Below are 17426 nucleotides of genomic sequence, written 5' to 3' on the forward strand. Positions count from 1 at the left end.
TTCACAGAACTAACTTAAGACAAAATCCTAAACTTACTACTTTTGGTATTCACAGAAGTTTGGATTTTGTCTTAAGACAGACTTAAGACAGACTTAAGACTTAAGTTTGTCTTAAGTCTGTCTTAAGACAAAATCCTAAGTTCTGTGAATACCAAAAGTAGTAAGTTTAGGATTTTGTCTTAAGTTAGTTCTGTGAATCGGGCCCTATAAGTGTGCCTGTGCAGTAGGAAGGAGAAACAGCACCATACCCCTAAGACATGGTGCTGTCCGTCTGCCTCCCGTTGACCCAACGCAGCCACTTTGGTTGCTGCACTACATTACTTCCCTTTTTGTAAATTTGCATCTAAATCTTTTTGTACATTTTGTGGCAGCCTATGAGCGCACACTTGTAGGGTGATGAGTTGCATAGTCAGAGGGCTTTCAGTCTCCGGTGGCACTATGCATGCAAGTCACTGTGCCCAACTGCACCAATCACAATTCAGTTCTGTGACTGGTTGCACACACAGATATCTGCAGTTATCGCATTACCCGACGGAGCTTTCATAACACACAAGTGCATTTCTTATCGATTAATTTAGCTTGTTTATTTAAGGTGTGCGCATTACATTTTATTCTAATTTAGTAAATGGCGAAAGGACAACAGAATAGCTGCATAATATTTTGTTCTTTTAAGCCACGTCCTGGCCCCCCCTCCGTTGCACGCAGGCTCACAGTTCCAGATGTTTTTGTGCACTTTAACCGCTGAGGGTACCTTGACATGTCAACATGCTATGGTGGCCGAAACTCCAGGTGAAATCTAAGGGTCTTTTCTGCGCAGACCGTTTCTTCCTATTAATTGTCTTTCTTAAGGACCTCGGGTCTCTGCGGCTGGACAAGAAAGATAGGGCGTTGGCCAGGAGTGCACAGGTACAGGTGACACAGAGGAGCGCTGGGAGGAGCAGACGAGTGACAGAGATCGGGAGGAGAAGTCAGGGCTGAGAAGCACAGGGTAGAGGAAGGGAGAGGCCAGAGGACTGGGGCAAGAGTGAGCATGGGAGTGGAGGTTAGAGAGATAGGCCTGACCGGCGGGCGGCTAAAGGTGAATGAAGTGACTGAGGCAGGACACAAGCTGAACAAAAGACCTAACTTGAAGATAGAGGTGCTTATGAGACGGGTGAACCCAAATGAGAGATCAGAGAGGTGGGAGAAGAGGATACCAGCAGGAGGAAAGGAAAGACGAGTTGAAGAATGAGGAGAGAGGCTCCGTGGGAGCGGGAGCAAAAGGAAAGAGAAGAAGAGAAATACAAACCAAAGTAGACAGAGGGGAGAACCGACATGGAGATACGTGAGAGAGACAGGGATAATATGAGAGAGTCTTGGATTTGTTAGAGAAACAGAAATATAAGGCAAGAGAAACAGGGAGGAGAAAAACACCAGGGAAGGAATCAAAAGTGAAGAGAAGGTTACATCCGTGTGGAGCGAATGACAATCCAAAGGGGGCAATGGCGCGAGTGAAGGGTACAAAGGAGAAAAGGAGCAGCTGTGTCTCTGAGAGAGACAAAGGGAAGGGACTGCAGAGAGACAGAGGGAAGGGACTGCTCGGGGAGAGAGACAGAGGGAAGGGACTGCTCGGGGAGAGAGACAGAGGGAAGGGGAAACAAATAGTGCTTACCCAGTAATTAAAGGCCATAATCTACCACCGTCAGTAAAAGATCTCGGTAGGCGGGGCCAAAAGTGGACAGGGCGGCAACAAGGAGGGACTAAAAAGCCTCCTTAACAATAGAATGACAGCGTTTAGCCTAAGCTATGACGCGAGCCAATGGGAAGAGGGGGCGGGGCTTCAAGTCCCCTTCCTCAACCGTATTGATTTCAAGAAGCTCTTGAAGGCCGAGAGCAGCGCATGCGCGCTGCTATCGCCAGCCGAGACCTAAAAAACAATGAGCTGATCTGGGTCTGTTGTATAAACTACGCCCCATATCACTCCTGCCTTACTGCTCTAAAAGATCAGAGACGATGGTGAACCCGCAATTGGTTGCACGATTAACCGGCACAACCCATTCCTTCCCACGCAATCGGGCTTCAGAGCCACGTACTCTACAGAGCCAGCATTATTCCTTGAGTTAGTGGGACCAGGAGACGCAGTCAGATTAGAGTTACTGGGAGCAGGAGACGCAGTCAGATTAGAGTTACTGGGACGAGGAGATGCAGTCAGATTAGACTTACTGGGACCAGGAGACGCAGTCAGATTAGAGTTACTGGGACCAGGAGACGCAGTCAGATTAATGTTACTGGGACCAGGAGGAGCAGTCAGATTAGAGTTACTGGGACTAGGAGACGCAGTCAGATTAGACCTACTGGGACCAGGAGACGCAGTCAGATTAGAGTTACTGGGACCAGGAGACGCAGTCAGATTAGAGCTACTGGGACCAGGAGACGCAGTCAGATTAATGTTACTGCGACCAGGAGGAGCAGTCAGATTAGAGTTACTGGGACTAGGAGACGCAGTCAGATTAGAACTAGGAGACGCAGTCAGATTAGAGTTACTGGGACCAGGAGACGCAGTCAGATTAGAGTTACTGGGACCAGGAGACGCAGTCAGATTAATGTTACTGGGACCAGGAGGAGCAGTCAGATTAGAGTTACTGGGACTAGGAGACGCAGTCAGATTAGAGTTACTGGGACCAGGAGACGCAGTCACATTAGAGTTACTGGGACCAGGAGACGCAGTCAGATTAGAGTTACTGGGACCAGGAGACGCAGTCAGATTAGAGTTACTGGGACCAGGAGGAGCAGTCAGATTAGAGTTACTGGGACTAGGAGACGCAGTCAGATTAGAGTTACTGGGACCAGGAGACGCAGTCAGATTAGAGTTACTGGGACCAGGAGGAGCAGTCAGATTAGAGTTACTGGGACCAGGAGACGCAGTCAGATTAGAGTTACTGGGACCAGGAGGAGCAGTCAGATTAGAGTTACTGGGACTAGGAGACGCAGTCAGATTAGAGTTACTGGGATCAGGAGACGCAGTCAGATTAGAGTTACTGGGACCAGGAGTCGCAGTCAGATTATAGAGTTACTGGGACTAGGAGACGCAGTCAGATTAGAGTTACTGGGACCAGGAGACGCAGTCAGATTAGAGTTACTGGGACCAGGAGGAGCAGTCAGATTAGAATTACTGGGACTAGGAGACGCAGTCAGATTAGCGTTACAGGGATCAGGAGACGCAGTCAGATTAGAGTTACTGGGACCAGGAGACGCAGTCAGATTAGTTACTGGGACCAGGAGTCGCAGTCAGATTAGAGTTACTGGGACCAGGAGACGCAGTCAGATTAGAGTTACTGGGACTAGGAGACGCAGTCAGATTAGAGTTACTGGGACTAGGAGACGCAATCAGATTAGAGTTACTGGGACCAGGAGACGCAGTCCGTAGTAATAGGAAGACTAAAGTATTTTGGCCTGGTAAATTTGGGGTTGAAGGTGAGGATGTTTGGAGGGGAGATAGGGAAGGATGCCGCGGAAGGTGTTGCCGTAATGGGGAGATTGGGATGACCGAAATTGAAAGGATTAGGGTTTTTAAGGGACGTTTTAATCTTATTAAAAATACTGTCAAATCGATTCAAATACACGTCAGAGGCTTGAAAGAGGATGTTGCTATTATTGTTGGGGGAGATGGCCAGTTCCGCATTGAGGAAACGAGACAGAGTTATATTAATACGGAAACCGCGTGGGGTTTTACATGGAGCTTTGGGACGAAACTCTTCTCCACTGGCTTTGGTGGTCGTGTAGAAGATAAAGTCTCTTATCACTTTGCCCTTAGATGCACATAGGTAGGTACCAGAGATGAGGGTTTCAGGATAGCGTTTGAGTAGATTGTGTTTAAAAGTCTTAGCTGCCTTCTTCGAGAGGTTTGGAGGGTAAATAATCTTGCAAGCATTAGAGCCAACCTGCATTAGATGCGCTTTACGCACCCTAGGGATGGCTGCCAGCGCTGCTTCGCTGGATCTCAGGTGTCCGGAAGGAGTGTAGGATTGAATCAAAGGGAAGAGGTAGCTCGGACCCCTCTGATTCAGTATCTTATGCGTAAAGCAGAGAGCTTTGAAAGTGACTCTATGCTGAATAGGGAGCCAATACAATTTAGCAAGATCTGGCCTGATGGAACGCATTTTTGGATTATATAGTAGCATCCGAGCCGCAGAATTCTGTATTCTTGGAAGCATTCCCAATCTGCCTTTAGAGACCCCCAAATATAACACATTACAGTAATCAAGCCTGGACGCCAGGAGGGCCTATATTATTGTTTTTATTTTTGCTGAATCTGTTATTAGCTCCAAGATCTTCCCCAGCAGCTTCAGCACCCCAAAACAGGTGCCCCCGTGGACTTGATCAGGCTATCAAAAGACAGCTGTTCATCAAAAACGCTGCTCAGATTTTTCGGGTACCAGTAAAGGGCCCAAAACATCAGGCCACTATGCGGTGGACCAGACAGAAGGCTGCGTCCCCCAGCACCATCACCTCGGTCATGTCTGTGTTTAACTTCAGACAGCTCGCCTGCATACAGGCCGCACGGTCAACCAAGCAAGATTTGAAAATTGCTGCCGTTCTGCCATCACTTGCGCCAGTGTGATAATGAGCTGAGACTCATCAGCATATGACACCATCTCCCACCCTGGTGGAGATACCCATTAAAAGGGTAGGATTCAAGGCCGAGCCCTGAGGCACTCCATGCCGAAAAGGGATGGCGTCAGAGGTGTGGGACTTCTGCAAACCCTGAAAAGAGCAATCCTAGAGCAGATCAGCGAGCCAGTCGAGAGCTCGTCCCCTTATGCCCTATGCCGACAGCCGTTCCGATAGTACAGCATGCGAGTCAGTGTCAAACGCTGCACTTAGGCCAGCATGACCGGGGCAGCCGTGCTCCCTACACCAGCCACTCTTCGCAATGTCTCAGAGGCAAGAAGCAAGGCGGGTTCCGTGCTATGCTGCGGCCTGAATCCAGATTGAGTCTCATGAAGATTATCTTCCCCAATGAACTCCATAAACTGAGTTAACATGCTTTTCGGCCATTTTGGAAGCAGGCAAATTGGGTGGAAGTTCATCGGTTTTTAGGAGTCGAGAGTAGGTTTTTCAAAGAGGGGAATCACCATCGCTTGTTTCCACTCAGCTGGGAGTGAACCAGCTTCAAATGAGGAGCTAAGGAAGGCGCACAGAGTGGAGGCAAGGGCCATCAGATCCCGTTGCACGATAGCCGGGGGCTCCAGGTCCAACGGAGAGCCCGACTTGATTTTTGCTGCCAAGAAACATAACTCTTTGACTGAGATGCTCTTAATCACACAGACACTTCTAATAATAATAATACCAGTGTTTGTAAAGCGCACAGCTACCTCCGAAGTGGTGTCCCAGCGCTGAGGGTCCTCGGGAAGATTATGCGAGCTATTGCCCAGAGTCACATGGTGCTGGGCCAACCTGCTGCCGGCGCCAGGGATCGAACCGTGAATCCTGTGGTCCAGAGTCAGGCACCCTGGCCGCTGCGCCACACCTCTTCCACAAGAAGAAAAGAAGGCTCCAGGGTCCTGTAAACCACATCACAGATGGCACGAGCCGAGTCCAAGGGGCCACGCAGTCTGACGCTTCCTCAATCCAGGCCCAATAAAACACCACAAGGCAGCAATAAGACACCTCAACAATACAGATGGCGACCGTGACGCAATAATATATCAATAACACAACAAAGAAACACACACCAAAAATGTTAATACACAATCACAACACAAGAATACAACCCCTCTGTACTAGACAACATACCAATGTGGCACAACGGCACAATAACAAACCAACATAAACAGCACACCAATGAAACAGTGATGTCAGGTTGTGTGTTTGTACTATGGAGCATTAATATTATAGTTTGTTCTTATGTGTTCTTATCTTAGTGGTGTTTATTTTGTATTTTTGTTTTGTTGTGCTGTATGTATTTTTGTTTTGTTTCACTGTTGTCTTGTTCAAAAGTATGTTTTGTGTTGCTGTGGGTGTTGTAATGGTGTATGTGTTGTGCTATTTTTCTGATACTGTTTATATTGGGTTACTTCCAAGTCTGTGGTTTTGCATTGTGGCGTGCTGTGTAGTTGTTTTGTGTTGTTGTGCTTTTATGTTGCATAACAGCATTGTTTTGTTATTGTGCGCTGTGTTTTTAGGTCTCGACTATTCTATCCCGTAAGGGATAAATAGACGAGAGTATAGAGGGCAAACCAAGCTCTGAAACCACCGTGGATTTCGTCCAGTTCATGTGGTGCACTCTTGCGGAAAGCGCGTCCACATCAAACCCATCAGCCTCCCTCCCACAGGCATCGGAAGCTTCCCCAGCGGCCTCAGGCATTCACCCCAGCGCGCGCTCGGCCTCACTTCTCCTCCCCCCTAATTACATCCCTGCTGTTTCACTCACTTTCACGGCCGCGAGGCCGTGCTTCAAAGGGATCCGCTCCCCGCTCTCCCGCCTCCCTAGTTTTCTCTCTCGTCCAAATTATACCTCTTAGAAGGGCTTTGATTTGGCCCGACCCTCTCCGTCTGTCCAATTCGCACGCTCTTTCCGTCTACTTTGAATTTATAAAGTGGCGAGACACAGAGGCTGAGATGCTTCGCATTATCCTCCCCAGATGAACTAATGAAGCACTCTGGCACGTTGCAGAGTGCCGCTTTAAATGACAATGACGTGCTAACTCAAAGTTGCCCCAAAAATCAATTTTCAGAGTAAACAAGTTCAATTTGTGGCAGTTTTCCCAAGTAATGAACAAGGTATTTTTTTTTGCGATTGCGCTAGGTGTGCACTTGTTTTGACTTGCTCTCTCTGCCTGTTGCATTTTTTTCTTCCGCTGAATGTCTCTTGCTTTCTTTGACTGCCTATCTCTCTTTATCTTCCATTGACATTGTCTGCCTGTCTTTTCTACTTGGCCTCGCTACTCTTTATGCTTCTATCTCACTCCACTGCCTGGCTTGCCTCTCTCTGTGACTGCCTCTCTTTGACTGCCTGTCTCAGCTTCTCCATCTCTTTGACTGTCTCTATCTCCTCTACCCGTCCTGTGCGCGCTCTCTCTCCTCTGAGTATGCCGCCGGTCTCTCTCTCTTTAACTGTAGGCCCCCCCTCGCGCGCTCTCTCCCCTCTACAGCCCGCTTCTGCCTTGCGCTCTATGCCGCAGTCTTTCCCTTTATCTTTCATTTATGGCCGAGGCGCCGCCAGCCAGAACAAACCGCAGAAATATTTTTGAACGGAGAGAGGGATTCTGCGAGTCAGCTTTCCATGAAAGAAAGCCACAGGGAGGGGGAGCTCACACCTCACGGGCGAGTTTATGGCACCCCAAAACATTTGTCCCCTGCTCTCACACCAGAAAACCATGTGGAAGGCTGTAAACGGCCTTCAAAAGACCATCTTTACACCTCAGGACATGCTTGTCTCTGCCTGTCGCCTCTCCGTCCTTCACAGCCCCTCTCTGGCATCGAATCTCAAATTTGGGGACTACATCTCAAAACAAGCCTGTTCATGTTGACACTTGCAATTAGAATCCTTTCTTTCTTTCCTTTCATCCTTTCTTTCCTTTTTTTCCTTCCTTCCTTTCTAGCCTTCTTTTTCTTTCTTCCTTTCCTCCCTCCCTTTCATTCCTTTCTTTCTTTCCTTCCTCCCTTCTTCCTTCTTTCTTTCGTTCTTTCTTTCTTTCTCCCCTTCCACATTATCACTCAGCACCAACACAGCACCACTCAGCACCACCACAGAACCACGCAGCACCACCACAGCATCACTCAGCGCCACCACATAATCACTCAGCGCTGCCCCAGCATCACTAAGCGCCACCCCAGCATCACTCAGCGCCACCCCAGCATCACTCAGCGCTACCCCAGCATCACTCAGTGCCACCCCAGCATCACTTAGCGCTACCGCAGCATCACTCAGCGCTACACCAGCATCACTCAGCGCTACCCCAGCATCACTCAGCGCTACCCCAGCATCACTCAGCGCTACCCCAGCATTACTCAGCGCTACCCCAGCATCACTCAGCACCACCACAGCACCACTCAGCACCACCACAGCACCACTCAGCACCACCACAGCACCACCACAGCACCGTTACAGCATCACTCAGTGCCACCCCAGCATTACTCAGCACCACCACAGCACCACTCAGCATCACCACATCATCACTCAGCGCTACCCCAGCATCACTCAGCACCACCACATTATCACTCAGCACCACCACATTATCACTCAGCACTACCACAGCACCACTTAGTCCCCACCACAGCACCACCACAGCATCACTCAGCACCACCACAGCTTCATTCAGCACAACCACAGCACCACTCAGCACCACCACAGCATCACTCAGCACCACCACAGCACCACTCAGCACCAACACAGCACCACTCAGCGCAACCACAGCACCACTCAGCACCACCATAGCATCACTCAGCGCAACGCAAGGTTATAGGTGTCACATTTGCGAAAGTTATAAGTATTGGCATTGTAAATGACAAAGCTATTAATGTAGCTATTTTCAAAACCAACACATAAATAAAAAAAATTGTCGTTTACAAGACCAATAGCTCAAACTTTCCTAATGCGAGAACTATTGCATGGCAAATGCTTGTTTTTATTTCTTCTAATATGGTTGTGTTGCATTCTGTTCTGCTGTAGACTGTTAATCTTTGTGTTGTGATTTTGATTTGTTGTGTAACGTTATTGTGTTCTGTATTTCATTTACAGTCTTCCACAGATGCTGCAGCGTTTGGCATCACAAACAGCAAATTCCTTCAGAATACCAGGGAAAGCAGCCACCTCCCCCGAGGTAAGACGCCCCACCGCTGCCCCAGCCCCACACACACCCAGGACGCCCATCAGCCCGGAGACCAGGCCTTCATAGGCCCTCCGGGGCTCACTCTGAGCCCCGCCCTCGGGGGTGTTGGGCAGTTGGCGAGCAGTGGCATCCCCCCTCCCCCTCTCTGCCCCCCCCCCCCCCCCCCCCCCCCCACAGGCCGCACGCAGTTCCTGCATCCTGAGATGGCCACGGAATATCAACATGAAATAACAAACACCGACATCTGGTCGACTCATCTGAGCAGACACAGGAAAGAGGAAACGGGTCAGAAACCGAGATTAGAAGCGAGCAGAGTTCAAAGGAGGGAGGAGGTGGGGGGCGCCCCCTGCTGCAAGCAGGGAGCCGACTGCCGCGTGATGCAAGCACTGCAGGCCACAGAGCAGTGTAAGTTATGGAACACTGCAAACCAAAGTGAAGAGCAAACTAAAGAACGCTACAGAGTAAAGAACAGTGCAAACTAACGAGCACTGCAGAACACTGCAAATTAAAGAACCAAAGAACACTACAGAGTAATGAACAGTGCAAACTAACGAGCACTGCAGAACACTGCAAATTAAACAACACCGCAAGCACTGCAGAACACCGCAAACCAAAGTGTAGAGCAAACTTAAGAACGCTACAGAGTACAGAACAATGCAAACTAACGAGCACTGCAGAACACTGCAAATTAAAGAACACCGCAAGCACTGCAGAACACTGCAAGCCAAACTGTAGAGCAAACTAAAGAACGCTACAGAGTAAAGAACAATGCAAACTAACGAGCACTGCAGAACACTGCAAATTAAAGAACACCGCAAGCACTGCAGAACACCGCAAACCAAAGTGTAGAGCAAACTAAAGAACGCTACAGAGTAAAGAACAGTGCAAACTAACGAGCACTGCAGAACACTGCAAATTAAAGAACACCACAAGCACTGCAGAACACCGCAAACCAAAGTGTAGAGCAAACTAAAGAACGCTACAGAGTAAAGAACAGTGCAAACTAACGAGCACTGCAGAACACTGCAAATTAAAGAACACCGCAAGCACTGCAGAACACTGCAAACCAAACTGTAGAGCAAACTAAAGAATGCTACAGAGTAAAGAACAATGCAAACTAACGAGCACTGCAGAACACTGCAAATTAAAGAACACCGCAAGCACTGCAGAACACTGCAAACCAAACTGTAGAGCAAACTAAAGAACGCTACAGAGTAAAGAACAGTGCAAACTAACGAGCACTGCAGAACACTGCAAATTAAAGAACACCGCAAGCACTGCAGAACACTGCAAACCAAACTGTAGAGCAAACTAAAGAACGCTACAGAGTAAAGAACAATGCAAACTAACGAGCACTGCAGAACACTGCAAATTAAAGAACACCGCAAGCACTGCAGAACACCGCAAACCAAAGTGTAGAGCAAACTAAAGAACGCTACAGAGTAAAGAACAGTGCAAACTAACGAGCACTGCAGAACACTGCAAATTAAAGAACACTGCAAGCACTGCAGAACACTGCAAACCAAACTGTAGAGCAAACTAAAGAATGCTACAGAGTAAAGAACAATGCAAACTAACGAGCACTGCAGAACACCGCAAACCAAAGTGTAGTTCAAAGTAAAGAACGCTACAGAGTAAAGAACAATGCAAACTAACGAGCACTGCAGAACACTGCAAATTAAACAACACCGCAAGCACTGCAGAACACTGCAAACCAAACTGTAGAGCAAACTAAAGAATGCTACAGAGTAAAGAACAATGCAAACTAACGAGCACTGCAGAACACTGCAAATTAAAGAACACCGCACGCACTGCAGAACACTGCAAACCAAACTGTAGTGCAAACTAAACTAAAGAATGCTACAGAGTACAGAACAGGGCAAACTAATGAGCACTGCAGAACACGGCAAACTAAAGAACCCCACAAGCACTGCAGAACACTTCAAGCAAAAATGTATTCCAAACGAAACACTGCAAATGAAAGAATGCTACAGAGTAAAGAACAGTGCAAACTATCGAGCACTGCAGAACACTGCAGACCAAAAAGCACTGCAAATCAAAGTCATTGCAAATTAAAGAACATTGCAAGCACTACAGAACACCGCAAGCCAAAATGAATTCCAAACGAAAGACAATGAAATTAAAGAACAATGCAGAGTAAAGAACAGTGCAAACTAACAAGCACTGCAAGCACTATAGACCACGGCAAACCAAGGAGCACTGTAAACAACAGGCAATGGAATGTAAAGAACCGTGAACACTAACAAGCACTGCAACACACTGCAAACCAAAGAGCACTGTAAACAAAAGGCACTGTAAAGTAAAGAACAGTGAAAAAGTGAAAACTAGCAGCCACTGCAAGCACTACAGAACACTGCAAGCCAAACTGTAGTGCACACTAAAGAACGCTACAGAGTAAAGATCAGTGCAAACTAACGAGCACTGCAAAGCACTGCAAACCAAAGAGCACTGTAAACGAAAGGCACTGCAGAGTACAGAATTCTGAAAACTAAAAAGCACAGTAAGAACTACAGAAAACTGCAATCAATCGCTGTATTAGGTCAGTGAAGACAGGGAGCAACCCATCTATTGTGATATCAAAGTATCAAGCATTCTGATTGGCTACGAAAGGGGAAGTAATACCCATCCCTGCCTCAAGCATTATGAGCTCACACAATTAAACCTTTTAAGTGGACAGTAAAGCCAGAGAAGCCTCCCCATCGGTCATGACGTCACACATTAAAAAATTCTGATTGGAAAAGAGAAATCCAACGAGTCCCTTCTCTATCGCCTGCACTATGGCGTCACACACTCAAGCTATCATGAGGAGACGTCACCTCAGTGAGATGTCACATAAGCACAGCCAAGATAGCGAAGGCACAGGAGCATTTCATTGTGACGTCATGTGAGCAATACCATAGCATAGTGAAGAAGTAGGAGGATCCCATACTGACGTCACATACTCAAACATTCTGATTGGCCGTGAACGCTTGGTCTCTACTATATTATGGCATCGCACAATCTAGGACTTAGTCGGGATAGGGAAGAGAGATGTGGCGTTCACTGTGACGTCACATGAACACAACCAGGATAGCGAAGGCAAAGGAGCGTTTCACTGTGACGTTACAAACACTCAGACAGTATACTTAAGACGCAGGAGATCAAGTTGTGACGTCACATAGTCAAAATTATAATAGGACAGAAAGGCTTTTAGATCTTCTTGTCTATTGTGACATCACAGAATCATTCTTACGGGAGCGTTTCACTGTGACGTCAAATGCGCCCAGACAGGATAGTGAAAACGCAGGAGAATCCCATTGTGACGTCACATGCTCAAATGCCTGTATTCCACTATGACATTGTGATTGCACAAGCATCCTTCCTGGGGTAGGACAGGGCAGGTGAGAGCTTTCCACCCATTACTCTAACACGCTTCACGTCACTAACCGCTCGAACCCTGAAATAAATAGTGGTGGCACTGGTGACACCCATGTATGGTGACGTCACACAATCACAAAGAACAATTGATGGACAGAATGCAGAACAATGTCGTACATTCACCCCAGTACAGAGATCTAGGCCAAAATCCATCGTTTTATTGCTTGCCATGCCATTCCAGTTCAGACATGGCCATATGCAAATCAGTCTTGACCCTGTGCCCCATGGGAACAGTCCAGCCCGAACTGCCAAGCCAGGTCGTCCCTGGACCAGAACCAAGCATCCTGGGACCAGTTTGAGGGATAACAGCCCTCATCAGCTAGGGTAGCTTGACTCCAGTGGCATGGAGAGCACGGACCCACGTCTGAGCATACCTGTTCCACGATGGATTAAACCCAGATCTGTGACTGGGGGTGACTGTTTTGCCATTGTGCAACATTCCGTCCATCATCTTGTGTCTTTTGCTGTTCACTCTATGAGGGAATGGTATGCCCAGACGTGGGTCCCGTGCTCACTATGCCACTGGAGTCAAGCTATCTTGGCTGAAGACGGCTGATAGCCATAAACCGGTCCTAGGATGCATGTCCAGGGAAGACCTGGCTTGGCAGTTCGGGCTGGACTGTTCCCATGAGGCACAGGGTCAGACTGATTTGCATATGGCCAAGTCTGAACTGGGGTGGCTTGGTAAGTAAAATAACGATGGATTAAACCCAGATCTGTGACTGGGGGTGAGTGTTTTGCCATTGTGCAACATTCCGTCCATCATTTTGTGTGTTTTTACATCACACAATCGACCAATGACGGCTGGTGTTGCACAAGGAGAGCGTCTTGGCTGTCAGTGGTCACAAGAGACGCTCTTACTTGGAAAAATGGAAGAACATTTGTTTGTTTAGAGAAGTTTCTCACTTACTTTGCAACTGGAGTCAGCGGCTGGTCGCCCCCGCCGCCTGTCGGGGTCCGAGGGGGCTCTCCCGGCCCAGATGGAGGCTCCTTGGCGGGGGAGGGGGCGGCTCCAAGAACGGAGGGCTCCGGGGGACTCTTTTCACTCGCCTCCTCCGAAGTCCTCCTCATCAAGTGGTACAAGAGAAGCAAGAAACCGCAGCCCAGCAGCATGGCTGCGAGCTTACGGTGCAGCTTCATGGCTCTCAGGGTCCGTGCATCCTCAGGGTCCGTGCATCCTCAGGACCGTGCACCCTCAGGGTCCGTGCATCCTCAGGACCGTGCACCCTCAGGGTCCGTGCATCCTCAGGACCGTGCACCCTCAGGGTCCGTGCATTCTCAGGACCGTGCACCCTCAGGGTCCGTGCATCCTAAGGACCGTGCACCCTCAGGGTTCGTGCATTCTCAGGACCGTGCACCCTCAGGGTCCGTGCATATGCAGGATCCGTGCATCCTCAGGGTACTGCACCCCTCAGGGGCCGTGCATCCTCAGGACCGTGCACCCTCAGGGTCAGTGCATACTCAGGACCGTTCACCCTCAGGGTCCGTGCATACTCAGGGTTCGTGCATCCTTAGGGTCCGTGCACCCCTCAGGGGCCGTGCATCCTCAAGATAGTGCACATTTCAAGGGCCGTGCATCCCTCAGGGTCCGTGCATCCTCAGGGTCCGTGCATCTGCAGGGTCCGTGCACGCTTCAGGGTCCGTGCACCATCAGAACCGTGCACCCCTCATGGGTCCGTGCATTCCTCAGGATCCGTGCAGCCTCAGGACCGACCTTGCACCCCTCAGGATCCGTGCATCCTGCGGACCGTGCACCCCTCAGGACCGTGCATCCTCAGGGTCCGTGCATCCTCAGGACCGTGCATCCAATGGGTGACCTTCAGGCTGCGATCATCCTCCAGAAACCCTGGGGTCCCTGCATCCCAAGAGTACCCCCGCATCCCTGCATCCCCAAGGTTCCGTGCATCACCAGTGACTTCAGGCTCTGGGACTCCGCGGGCATCAAGCCGTGTGCATCTTCAGGCTCCCCTCATTCAAAGGGTCCCCGAGGTCCGTGCACCCCCCTACGGTCCCAGACGCTCCCTGCATCCCTGGAGACACTGGACTCCGCCTCTCACCAGACTCCGCCTCTTCACCGGCTCCCTCGGATCATCAGCCTCGGAAACCCCCGGGGTCTCTAGACCCCCTGAAGACTCCCAGGATCGAGCACACACATGCACCGGCCACCGGGACCGCCGAGTGCCTGTGCACCAAGGGTGAAGGGGGGCAGATGCTCTGGCCACCCCAGGGAGGGGGACTCTTTTCCGTTCAAGTTTTGCCCCCCTCTGCCCCAGAGGTCCTTTAGGGTCCCCAAGCGCCCCCACCTCCACCCTGCCCCCCCCCGGATCTGGCTCCAGCCCTCCGCCGCTCGAGGGTCGCGCTCCTTCTCAGCTCGATCCGCCCGGACTGTCGGGGGGACCCAGGACCCCGAAGTGCTGGCAGGTCATGGAGTACCACGTATGAGGAGGAGGGGGTGGACGCCCCATCAATCACTGGAGGCTCCTCCCCCGGGCCCGTCCCCTCCCCTCCTACCACAGGCTGCATGTGAGAGACAACAGCTCCCCCAGAGCCGCCCTCTCCACCAGCACGTGCAGACACCCCACTCCGACCCATGACCCCCCACTAGCAGCGTGCACAGACACCCCACCCAGCCCCCGATACGCATCAACAGACACCCAACCTCCCACCCACTACATGCATGAACAGACACCCCACCCTGGATCTGCCCCCACAGCTGAATTTTATTTATTTATTATTTTTTATTTATGCGTTTTTATCTCGCGTGGACTTTACCCGAAGGCGTCAGAGCGCTTCACACTAGGAACAGAAAATTACAAGTGAACAAATTACAAAAGCAGACGTTAAGGTACATGAGGTAACAGTGACAATTGTGAGCAAACAAAATACAAGAGGTAGCAAACAGTGCAATACAGGGGGAAAGAGTGACAAGTGTGCAGGTTACAAAAGCGTACAAAGTACAAGTAGAGGTATAATACTGCAATATATGCTACACACTGAGGCACAAGAACAAATGTTACGTAGGCAATGGTGGCACTTGTGCAAGTATCAACAGCAAACAACATGTAAGAGGTAGCAAACAGTGTGTTACAAGAGAAAAGTGGCGTGTGCATGTTACACACGAGTACCAAACACAGGTAGAAGGGTATACTGCAATAAATGGCAGACACTCAAACCACAAGAACACACTGGGAAGGCACTCCCATAGTCATGGAGATTAGAGATTTTCAATAATGGGAGGTCTTCCTTCAGATAATAGAGAGGGCGTGAATTACTTTTGGAGGTGTCTTTGGAGGAGGAGAACTTTGAGGTCCGTTTTGAAGGCCTGGGAGGAGGTGGTGGTCTGGAGCTGAGGCGGAAGTGAGTTCCAGATTCTCACTGCGTTGCCTGAAAAGGATTGGGCCATCGATCTTGCCTTCCTGAAAGTGGGAGGTTCAAGCAGAAGATTTTCCGCATTACGTGATGGCCTAGAGCAGAGGCGCAACTAGAGCCGAATTTCGGGGAGGCTAAGAAAAAATTTCGGGGGGGGCTGAACCTTTAATCAGTAGTCAGAGTGGAGCTGCAGGGCCTCCAACAAGGGGTGAAACAACATTCAAATGGTCTTTTAAAGACCTGTGAAACGTTCGGGTGTGGCTGTGTGTGTGCCCGGGATCTGTCTCATCCCGGGCTGCCACACACGACGGGGGGGGGGGGGCTGAAGCCCGGTGAGTCCAATGGGTGTTGCTCGCCTGGTCTAGAGCCTCCAGAGAGTTTCAGTTTATTCGCCAGGTAGCGAGGAGAGGAGGAGTGCAAGGCTTTGTGGGTGATACAAGCGGTCTTGTAGATAGCTCTAGCCTCGATGGGAAGCCAGCGGAGATTGGATAGCATGGGTGTGATGTGGTCGCTTCTTTTTGCCCCATAAATGAAACGAGCTGTTGAATGGAGAACAGATCTAAGGGGGGACAAGTGGGATTTGGTGAGGCCAGTAAGAAGAGAATTGCAGTAGTCCAGTCTGGAGAGGACCAGCGATTGGACCAGGGTTTTAAGGTCTTGCTCCGGGAAGAAGCGATGAATCCCCCAAAGAAGGCGCAGTTGGTATCGAGCAGACTTTGCAATAGAATTGATGTGGGAGATTAGATTGAGTTTTTTGTCGAGTATGGCACCAAGGGATTTTGCGCTGTCGACAATGAGGGGTTTATTGTTGAGTTGATTCATCTGAACCATCCATGATTGAACCGGGGAAGAAGAAAGTGAGGAGGAGAGGAGGAGGAATTCAGTTTTGGAGGGATTCAGAATCAGTTGATGAGTTGACATTTAGTTTTGAATGGAGTCCAGAGTTGAGCTTAGGACGGAGAGATCATGAGTGGAGGCAATCTTGAGGTAGAGTTGAGTGTCGCCTGCGTAGAGATGATAGTGAATCCCGGATTTGTTTAGGAGGTCTCCCAGTGGTTCTAAGTAGAGATTGAACAATGTGGGTGCAAGTATAGAGCCTTGAGGAACCCCCTGGCCTACCGCCAAGGGAGATGAAAGACTGTTCGCTATTTTGATCATTTGGGATCTATCAGAGAGGAAGGAAGCAAACCATTTGAGCACAGTACCCTCCATGCCCATTCTCTGTTGAAGAGTGTTGAGGAGGGTGTTGTGATTGACAGTGTCAAAGGCTGCAGAAAGGTCAAGAAGAATTAGAAGACAAGACCCCCGAATCGAGTATCCTCAGCGCGTCATCAATCACTTGCAGCAGGGCTGTTTCAGTGCTGCAGTTTTGGATGAAGCCGGACTGACAATTGTAAGAAGATCATTGTCCTTGATATGACAAGAGAGTTGTTTCGCAACACATCTTTCTGTGATCTTCGCAAGAAAGGGTAGGTTAGTGATGAGGCGGATGTTGTTGAGGTAATTCGCATCATCAGTGGGTTTTTTAAGCAGAGGGGTGACCTGCCCAGTTTTGAAGGCGACAGGAAGGGATCCTTGACAGAGGGAGAGGTTGACTAGAGTGGTCCAATAGGAGAGGGAATGGGTATAGAAGACAATGGCAATGGCACTAGGGATGGGGTCAAGAGAATGGTTGGAGGGCTTTGTTTCGAGGATGCAATTGAGAAGGGCATCTTCAGAGATGGGGTCAAAGTTCTGCCAAGTGGCTAAGGATTTGAGCTCCTCTGGAGGGGTAGGATGAGCGACCTGATTCAGAGTTGATTTCAC

At 49.5% G+C, this 17426-nt stretch overlaps 1 protein-coding gene across 1 annotated transcript in view; it reads right to left on the minus strand.

Annotated features, from left to right (window-relative positions):
* The window catches only part of GXYLT2 (glucoside xylosyltransferase 2), a 105322-nt gene extending 90685 nt beyond the window's left edge, over window positions 1-14637 (minus strand). The window contains exon 1 of the mRNA XM_086939403.1: window positions 13162-14637. Within this exon, the coding sequence (XP_086795529.1) occupies window positions 13162-13391 (230 nt within the window). The 5' untranslated portion in view covers window positions 13392-14637. The remainder of the gene's footprint in view (window positions 1-13161) is intronic.
* Between the last annotated feature and the right edge of the window lie 2789 nt (window positions 14638-17426).

Source organism: Lissotriton vulgaris, chromosome 9 (assembly GCF_964263255.1).
Source record: "Lissotriton vulgaris chromosome 9, aLisVul1.2, whole genome shotgun sequence".
NCBI classification, from domain to species: Eukaryota; Metazoa; Chordata; class Amphibia; order Caudata; family Salamandridae; genus Lissotriton; species Lissotriton vulgaris.